This window comes from Chiloscyllium punctatum, chromosome 9 (assembly GCF_047496795.1).
Source record: "Chiloscyllium punctatum isolate Juve2018m chromosome 9, sChiPun1.3, whole genome shotgun sequence".
Classification (NCBI taxonomy): domain Eukaryota; kingdom Metazoa; phylum Chordata; class Chondrichthyes; order Orectolobiformes; family Hemiscylliidae; genus Chiloscyllium; species Chiloscyllium punctatum.
In genome coordinates this window covers 78,859,327-78,869,612 of record NC_092747.1, presented here as the reverse complement: position 1 = coordinate 78,869,612, position 10,286 = coordinate 78,859,327, and the positions used below count along the sequence as shown (strand labels likewise).

General features: G+C 42.3%; 1 protein-coding gene across 1 annotated transcript; it reads right to left on the bottom strand.

Moving 5' to 3' along the window:
* Window positions 1-7,689: 7,689 nt before the first annotated feature.
* LOC140481526 (transcription factor SOX-21-like) lies at window positions 7,690-9,895 on the bottom strand. Its single transcript, XM_072577872.1, has one exon. It carries the CDS (start codon window positions 8,533-8,535, stop codon window positions 7,828-7,830), a length of 708 nt encoding a protein of 235 aa, XP_072433973.1. The 5' UTR covers window positions 8,536-9,895; the 3' UTR covers window positions 7,690-7,827.
* Window positions 9,896-10,286: the final 391 nt, after the last annotated feature.

The following is a 10,286-nucleotide window of genomic DNA, read 5'->3' as shown; positions in this document are numbered from 1 at the left end:
TTCTAGGTTCACTCAGCTCCTAACCTTGTTACAGCCTTGGTTCAAACATGGGCAAAAGAGCTGAATTTCAGAGGTGAGGTGTGATAAGAGTGACTACTTTTGACATCAAGGCCACATTTGACCAAATGTGGCATCAATGCCCTAGCAAAAGCTTGTTATAGAACATAGAACAATACAGCGCAGAACAGACCCTGTGGCCATCAATGTTGCACTGGCCTGTGAACTATTCTCAGCTCATCCCCCGACACTATCGCATCATCATCCATGTGCTTATCCAAGGATTGTTTAAATCTCCCTAATGTGGCTGAGTTAACTATATTGGCAGGTAGGGCATTCCATGCCCTTACCACTCTCTGAGTAAAGAACCTGGCTCTGACATCTGTCTTAAATCTATTACCCCTCAATTTGTAGTTATGCCCCTTGTACAAGCTGATGTCATCATCCTAAGAAAAAAGGATGCTAAGTAGCATGACACATCATGCGCAAGAAGTTGAAACATAAACACAACGAGCAGACTGGAATTTAAACCCAGGATCACCCATTTACTAAACAGGCACTTTGACAAACCAAGCCACGGCCCCACACTTACTTGAAAAATTAGAATCCCTACAGTGCAGGAAACAGGCCCTTCAGTCTAATAAGTCCACACCGACCCTCTGAAGAGTACCCACCCAGACCCATTCCCCTAAATTTTACCCCTAACTAATGCACCCAGCCTACACATCCCTGAATGTTACAGGCAATTTAGCAAGGCCAATTCACCTTGCCTGCACATCTTTGGATCATGGGAGAAAACCCATGTAGCCACAGGGAGAACATGCGAACTCCACACAGAAGGTTGCCCAAGGCTGGAATTGAACCTGGGTCTCTGGTACTGTGAGGCAGCAGTGCTCATCACTGAGTCACCACATTGTTTGGAATCATATCTGAAGCAAATAAAGATGATTGTGGCTGATGGAGGGCAGCCACCTCAGCTTCGGGATACCTCTGCTGTAGTCCCTTAGGATAGTGTCCTAACTTCAAACATCTTCGTCTGCTTCATCAATGACCTTCCCTCCGTCTTCAGGTCAAAAATGGAGATGCTCACTGATGGTTGCATAATGTTCAATGTAATTTGTGACTGCTCAGATACTGAAGTAGTGCAATATTAAATTCACCAATACTTGGATAAAATTCAGGCTTGGGCTGACAAGTGTTAAGTAGCATTTGTGCTATACAAGTGCCAGGTAACAACCATCTCTCTTGAGTGGGAATCTAATCATCAGTCCTTGACATTCTATGACATTACCATTGCTGAATTCCCCCATTATCCTGGACTTACTATCCAGTTACCAACCAACTGGATTAATCATATAAATACATCAACTGCAGAAGATAGCCAGAGGTTGATTCTCTGCAGTGAATAAATCATTTCCTGACTTCCCAAAACCTGTTCCCCATCTACAAGGCACAATCAGGAGTCTGATGGAATTCTCCATGCTTGCCTATGGGAGTGCAGCTCGAACAACACTCATGAAACTTTACACACCATCCAGGACAAAGCAGGGTATTCTAACTTGTGACCCAACCACCACCTTCCACAATCATTCCTTTCACCACTGATGCACAATATGTACCATTTACAAGATGTACTGTAATAACTCACCAAGATTCCTTCAATGACATCATTCAAATTTACAATGTCTACCAGCAAGAAGGACAAAGTGCATGGGAACAACATTTGCAGGTTTGCCTCCAAGCCATCCAAAATCGTAATTTGGAAATACATTCCTTTAGGGTTACTGGGTCAAAATCCTGGGTCTCCCTTCATAACTGCACTATGAATGTCCCTACAGCACACAGACTTCAGTGGTTCAAGAAGGCAAGAAGGGATGGGCATTAAATATTGGCCCAGCCAGTGATGCCCCACATCCAATGAAGAAAGACAAACTGATGGACTTCACAACTGAAAAGTTTCCCAAGCCACATGATACATGGATCCTGGAACTTCATATTTAATTAAAGTCACATGGGAAATGGCAACTACTTCCTGAAGAACCTTTAATTATATGACACACTACAGTTAAGCTACCATGCTTAATTATGTCGCAACCTTTAGAGATGGTTTATGATGTTCCAAGTTGCATTAACACCATAGGAACTAATGAGCCTGATTTAGCCAGTCAAAAATTTGATATTATCTAATTGAATATCAACTCCATATGAATTCCTGAGAAGCAATAACTATAAAGTTAATAAAAATCCTTTAGGATTTTGCCAGAGGAGTATAAGGGATAGTAAGCCAAATTCCTATTTTTAAAAGTTCATTTATGGGATGCAGGCCTCGCTGGCTGGGCTGGTATTTATTACCCGTTCCTAGTTTCCCAGAGGATAGCTAACCGCACTGTTGTGGGTCTGGAGTCAATGTATGCCAGATGAGGTAAGGAAGGTATTTTCCTTCCCTAAAGAACATTAGTGAATCAGGTGGGTTTTTTTTCAACAAATGACAATGGTTTCGTAATCATCATTCAGTTCTTAATTACAGACTTGTGTTGAATTTAAATTCCACCATCTGCTATGGCAGGATTAGAATCCAGCTCTCCAGAACATTATCTGGATCTCTAAATTAATAGTCAACCAATAATATTACTAAGATCATTCCTTCCCCCGAAAGGTGCAGACATTTCAAAAATCTAATTGAAAGTATCAAAAATCAGTCTGGCTACATGTTAAGTTAACAGTGTTAAGAGTATGTTATATTATTATTTATATTTAAATGCAAACTATTAGATTAAATTATGTTAGGATTGCTGTCATGCTCAGCCTAAATGGTGTCAGTGTGGAACATGATTGTTTACCATTACAAAAAGTTGAAACTGCTGTGGAAATTTGTGTTGAAGTTGAATGTTGCACTCAGGTTCACTACTTCATCCAGGTATTTGAAATAAGTGCAGTTGGTTGGTTTGCATTTCAGCTTCATAATAGAGAACAACGTAATTTTAAAATGAGAGTATTTAATGAGATATTGATATACAGTCATTAAACTGATATGTAGCAGGTAGCTGGAGCAAGTATTATGGAAGTAGTGGAGGAACAACCTCATGCACGGAAATTAACTATTTAAGCACAAGTCTACACTGTCAAGTGTCCAAATATGCAAACTCCAAAATACTTACCTTTATATTCAGATAGTTTCACAGCACACTTACCGGTGAGAGTTAAAGTAAATCAGTCTTCAACCCAATCAGCATATATGACAGAGTATGAATGAGGTCTCCAAAGTAACGTGTTCTGTTCACTAAGATCATCATCGTGTCACAATCTACGTTGCGGGAGTGATTACAAGACTGAATGAAGGATCCTGCATTCACTTTAATTAGTGGTTCAGTCCTCACTTTATGTTGTTTATATGAAACCACTCTGAAATTCATTATTACTTGTAAAATATTTAAGCACATCATTTTGTTGTAGTTCTACAGTGTGAGCATTATGTGATCAAATTTTTTGAAACCATCAGCGTGTATTTATTTTAATATGTAATAAATGCTTCATTGTCAATCTGTTTCTGGCATTGATAATTAAAAGCTATGAGATTGTGTTAGAAGCATGTTGCAAAGTATTTACAGAATAAATATGGGATGTTTATAGAATGAAGAACGGAGTTGCTTGCAGAAAAAAATATATATGCTCAGTGTATATGCTATGTAAAAACAGGAAAGCTATATGAAACTTAGTCTGGAGTCAATCAGATGTATTGGCCCAAATAAGTAAATAAAACATGCTGATCAGCCTGAGGTCAATAGCAGTATTTTTCTCTTTTTCGTTGGACTTTATTTTTAATTCGTCATTGGTATGTGGATATAACTGGCAACGCCAGTGTTTACTACCTATCCCAAATTGCTCTGAACAAGCTGATGGTGAACTGGTTTCTTGAATCACAATAGTCCATCCGCCTTATAAGAACAGAGTGCTAATAGGGCGGAAATTCTAATAGAAGGGTTAAATATTATATTAAAACATGGATAACATTTTGGTTTGCAAAGTTAAGAAGTATGGAAACATGAATAAGGAAACACAATCAAAACACATATCAAGCAATTTTTATTATCTGAGTTGGTTATCTTTGCAATTTCCTGCTGATCAAAGGAACATGGCAATGATTGTGTTGTATGTGGCAAATTGTTTAAATACATGATAAAGTGTGTTGTTAATGTGGCCAGTGCTTGATGCTGCTGGTATCTACACATAATCCAAGTAACAGAAAACGTCGTAAAGTGATAAAATGCGCGTGTTACAATGTTGGGGTAGGAGAGGAAGGGGCGGGGGCATTCTGTTTGCATGTTTTTGGCGTTTTTTGAATCACCAGCCATCTGCCAAAACGTTTCTTGCTAGTTTAAGAAAAAACACTCTTCACCTTATCTGGCTACGGCCAATGTAATGGGGCTGTTCTAAGTGAAATGAGCTTTCACGAATGAGGCGACTGTTTCCCTTAATAAAAGAGAAGTATTTATCTTGCTGTTAATGCTTAATTAATTTTGAAAATGTATATTACACCGAAATAAAAGAGAAAAGACCAAGGTAGACAATGAAGTTAAAATGTCCCCTCAGAGCGAGTTCCATTTAGTTCTTCCAATGTCATTCAAAACACAGATAACTTCTCTTCCATCAATTGTTCTCATGAATGATTTATACGTGTCGTGTTATCTGAAGCTTTTTCGAACGTCCCCTTGTGGATTCAGACAGACATTGGTTGCATAATTGTTAATTTTAACACCATAATAGCTTTTGATGAAGAAAAGATTAGACGATTGTGGCAGAATTAATTGAAATGTATCTTCCAATCACAAGGGCTCCATGATTACTTACCTCCTCGAGAAAAAAGGAGACCTACATTATAGTCAATACAAAAGGATGAGAAATAAATTTTCATTACTCCCGCAGGGTTTTATGAGACTTCATTTCATTTTTTTTTCGATTGAAATGAATTATTCTCTGTAAGTCAGGTAGCTTCTGGTTTGAAATTAAAATGTGGTACGAAAATGATTGTTTCATCTTTTTATTCGCTATCATATTTGGCCTTGGTAATACCGGCTTTGAGTTATGATCGCCCGGCCCAAACGAACTGACCCCGCTTGCAGGTCAAATTGTGGCACTCGCACAGGGGAGATAGCAGCTGCATGGTACCTGTTATTAGTGGCAGCAATAGGACATGAACAAAACAATAATATAACTTCACTTCGATTGATACATTCAAAGCTAAGTATAAAACACTGATTTTATAAATATTTCCTATTCGATGAAGTAACTCATTGTCAGGTGCTTCTGTCACCGGGTGTCACAAGCCCAGAGCCTGAACCCAGCGTACCCTTCCTGAAAATCAATTAGTGTCTTGACGGTTGGTTTTCTTCACTTATTTGTAAAGGACTGTCCATGAACGCATTATGCTGAATGTTTCATCACTGCGTCAGTCATCAAAAGAAGGTGTTTTCGGCCTCTACGAAAATAATCCTGCAATAACGAGTGTGTAGGTGTATGGCGGGGAGCACACCCACACACAAAGGTATAAATGAGAAGTACCCTCAGGCACTTGAAAGATTTACAAGGATTTAACCGGTGAAACTACCGATTGACTCGATAGGCAAATTCAGCTTTCAAATGTTTCTGGAATCAATGAGCTACCTGTTTCTCCTGAACAACAGCATTGTATTCGACTCGACTACGCTTTACTAACCGTGAATGTTTTTAAAAGACAACGAAATGGTTTTATCTTCTCTCCTATTCAGTATAAAAATGTGATAAATCAGGTTTCTGTTCGGAGTAACAATGGCTTGATTTAGATTTGCCGAGCCATTCCATTCAAAGAAGGAACAAAGGTATCCTTTAGAGGATACTTTACACTTCACCTGGACACGACAAGAGGCCAATCCAGACACAAATCGCGTTACCCAGACAAGGATACGATTTTTTTTTCTTTATCCTTCTTTATTAAAACGCTGTGTTCAACAACTGAACAGAGTAGCAATCAGACCCGAAAAATACAAGAATCTTCAGAGTATACTATTAAATTAAAACAAAAAATACCGGCACTGTTTAAAACTTCATAAAGATTCGCAAAACGCGCACTTTATTGTTTTATGTTAGAGAAATGCTAACATTTGAAAAACGTCATAACATGCTGGGCCCACGCAACACTTGAATTATACTAACACGCAAGAAAGTCGATTTATGGCAATGATACAATCGCTGCTCCGAAAACTCGCAGCAAACTCCATCAAAACTGTTGGACTTTGCTGATATCAACTTTAACACTTTCATGTTTCAAAAGGAAAGGTTGCCGGCGTCTGCCTATTATGTACCGCTGAAGGTCACATTTTGTGAATACAGTTCTTTGTCAGAGATATTTCTTCAAGTTAGCAATCGTCACCGTTTGTGTGCTCCTGCCAGTGGGAGAAAATAATTTGACGGTTTCAGCAACTCGGTGGATTCGGAAGTTGATTTTGTCCCGTCAGTAATACTAATACTAATAACAATGACAAGGCTAGCACTGGATGACTGTGTCAGAGGCTATTCTAGTGTGCTCTATACAGTTACTTAGTGAAAAAAATATGACCTATTAGAGATGGTTTTCTATTAATTTGTACTTTATTTTGTGTTTGATCCTTTAGACTGAACGCTGAGGTCGGAAATAACCTGTTTCATGTGCAAATGTTACTCGAAAAGACTGACAATAGTCCCAGTGTCGCGGGGCGGGGGGGGGGGGGGGCGGGCAGGGGCGGTGGGGGAACCAAAAAAATTTCTCTAGCTAAGCAATAAATAAAGTCAGTCAAAATAGTGACCGCTTCACCCAGTGGAAGCACCTCGCTCTCTTCCCTTTATTTTGCTTGTTTTTTTTGCGTTTGGAGACAAGTCACTTCCTCGGGTATGTTTACATTAAATCCAAGAAGTCAAGCAGAGCTAGGCCGTCTTGGTAAGGGGGAAAAATAGACAAAATGTGAACCAATCATGCAATAACAAACATCAAAATGTACACATTTACAACCGCTTGGTTTCCGCTTTACTTTCCCGCAGTCTGGGTTTGTTTGGGATGGGGACAGTTACAGGTCTCCAGCATCACTTTCTTGGCGACGTTAGATGGTGGAGACGCCCAGTAACAAATAGAAGCTACATTTACAAATGTACTGTCTTCCTCGGGGCGTTACGCGGATACTGGCAACTATTGACATGAACAATAAGTGATTTTTTGTTTTATACAGATTTACAATTTGAAAGTCTGAAATGCAGGTTCTCTCACAGTTGAATATTTGAACCACTCAGCGGGGTAGTTTATTTCGCAATCTCCATGTGCAATATTCGGGATTGCAGTGGCTCCTTGTACACAAACATTTACACCAATATCTCTTTTGAATTATGGTCCCGTCGGTAAGGTGACTGCAGCAAAAGGGAAAGTTGTCTGGCATATCCAAGTGCGTGGTAGGAAATGTATTTATAAATACACAGACACACAAGGTAATTTGAACAATCCATTAGAATTGGCAGGTTGCTTTCCTTTACAAACAATTACAGTCAATCCCCGTCCACTCCCCAAAACACCGCCTTCCCCGCAAAAAAAACAGTTTGAGACAAGTTGTTTCTAAGATGCTCGGTAAGCAGGTAGCGCCTGACTGAGTCACGAATTCCAGCTCCATGTCTCTGAAGACTTTTTTTGGCGGGTGGGTGGGGGGGGGGGGGTGGGGGAGGTTGGCGGCGGGGGGGATTTGGGGGTGGTAGGGGATGTTCTGGGTTGAGTAAGCAACGAGTGCGATCCTGTTTTTGAATTAAAGAAAACTTTGTTGTTTGTTGAGACTGTCGTCATAAGGCAGCTGCATAAGCGGCAGGATACGGTTCTATCGTGGGTTTGCTCATGCCGGGCAGGAGAATGTAAGCCAGGGGCGGCTGCAGGGTTGAGGGCGGCCAGGTGCTGCAGTTACACGGCAGAATGTAGCTGGGGTTCCCGGGAGACGGGTGACTGTGAGTGTGAGCTCCACTGAAGGCGGCCGCCGCCGCTGCAGCCGCGGCCGCCCCGCTTTGGTAAGCCAGCGGTGACCCGTACGGCAGAGAGCCTGAGGACAGCTCGCTGAGCTTGGAGCCCAACGGGCTGGCATCGAAAAGCGGGTACGGGCTGGCGGGGTGCGGGAACAGCAGCCGGGCTTTGTCGGCCGAGCCCAGCAGGGAATCCGGCAGCCCCGCTGCTGCCGCCGCCTTGAGGCCGTCCTGATCGGCTAGGTAAGGCAGGGGGAAGGCGAACTTGTCCTTCTTGAGCAGGGTCTTGGGTTTGCGGCGGGGTCGGTATTTATAATCCGGGTGCTCCTTCATGTGCAGCGCCCGCAGCCGCTTGGCCTCGTCAATGAAAGGTCGCTTCTCGGACTCGCTTAGCAGCTTCCACTCAGCTCCCAGCCTCTTGCTTATCTCCGAGTTATGCATCTTGGGGTTCTCCTGGGCCATCTTCCTCCTCTGTGCCCGGGACCACACCATGAAAGCGTTCATGGGCCGCTTAACGTGATCCGCGGGTTTAGACATCGCGACAAACCACCCCAGGAGGACTGGGGTTCGGAGGTGGTGAAATAGGAGAGTGAGAGGAATCAGGAACAGCCTCAACCTTTAGCTCCAAAAACAGCAACACACCAAAACTTCCGCTGCAACTTTGCTTCTTTCTTTGAACTCACTTAGTTTACCAGATCGCAGTCATGACAAATTGCGTTCTCCAAAAGTGAGAGTTCCCTGCAGCAGTCATAGACGCGCAGCGCCGGAGGCAGGTACCCCAAGGTCTGTGGCACTAGCTGGCAGTGCCTTCTCTGTCAGTCTGTGTTCCCGCTGCTCCTCGGGAAGGCAGGCCGCCCTCTCCTCAGGCACACGCTCTGGTTACTTCGCAGTGAGGGAAGGCTGGCGATCACTTGAGACCATGTGAAGCTCAGTCCGAAAGCAGGTAAAGACTTCGAGACATGCGCAGTCTTTCGCACGCAACCTCACACATCCAGTCAAGGCGTTGTTCCTGAAATGTTTATCCAATCGCCACAGGTCAAGCAGATCGGCTAACTTCTCTCTAATGCACAATCATTTGGAATGGTCAGATTTCCTTTAGTTTCGAGGTTGCTCTGACACTATCTCGCTGACTATTTGGCTCCTGTTTTATTGCTGCATTGTGAGTTGGCGTGTTGTTTAAACGAGATTAATCGAGGACCTGATTGCAACCGATAAGTCTTATCGGAAGCGATTATTTAACAAACCAACCCCGGTCATGCAGAGATTCACTGGTAACCATTACAGGGCATTTCTTTGTTTTTTTTTTGAATAGTCGGACGGATACTAAATATTCTTGCGACCGTCTCTAAAATAAAATATGGCGAGATCGTGATTGATAGATTTTGGGAGATGCTCTCACGAGCCTGGGAATTGATCAAAATAGTACCACAGTTGCTTGTTGAAAGTGACCAACTCTTGATGAATGCGGAAGTAGTTTACAAGGGGGAAAGTATTTCTGTCTCAACGCCAAGTGCACAGGTTTGCTATGTAGGAACCGGGTACATCCTTCTGCTGCTTCAATGCATTCGCTTTTTTTAAAGTTCGCAAACGGTTCCCTACCAATAATTGTCAATTCCCGTCCTTTAAATAACACGCATAATCGGCACCGTTAATTGTTTCAACGCTTTATTCTCAACTATGTTTGAATTTGAGTTTGTTAAACTTCCACGAAGGAGGAGTGAAATGTACCGCTGTTCTCGCAGCTGAAGTATGTTCTTTGAAAAAAACGGAAGAAAGTTGACTGTTCGGCAACGAAGTATGAGATATCGAGCAGCGCGAGCGGGAGCTAACGATATTGCGGCACACACCGCGAACATTGCTATCCTGTAGGGATCTGGAGAACTTTAAAGAAAATTGTTACACCACGCGGAGAAAAAAAACGAGATCACTTTCACTGTTACGAAAAATTGTAGGGCGTGGTGACGTACTCCTCTCCCCGTCCAGGTCGGACGTGAGCAAATTGTAAAACTCAGTCCCTGACACAGAGATTGTTTCTGTCCCTGTTTACACGGGAGATTAGACCGGCCGGGTTCACGGCTGTCTCCGCCCGATGTCTGGTTCACACCCTGAAATATGAGGACTCACAATTTAAAGTCACGCAGGACAGCCAGGCCTGCGCAGAATTTGAGATTAAAAGTGTAGTTTTGTATGTTATGGAGATTTTAAAAAACAACTATGGTCGATCCTATTGAATGACAACCGAAAATGAGAGTTGAATTATGCTGAAGTTGAAATGTTGAAACATGTCC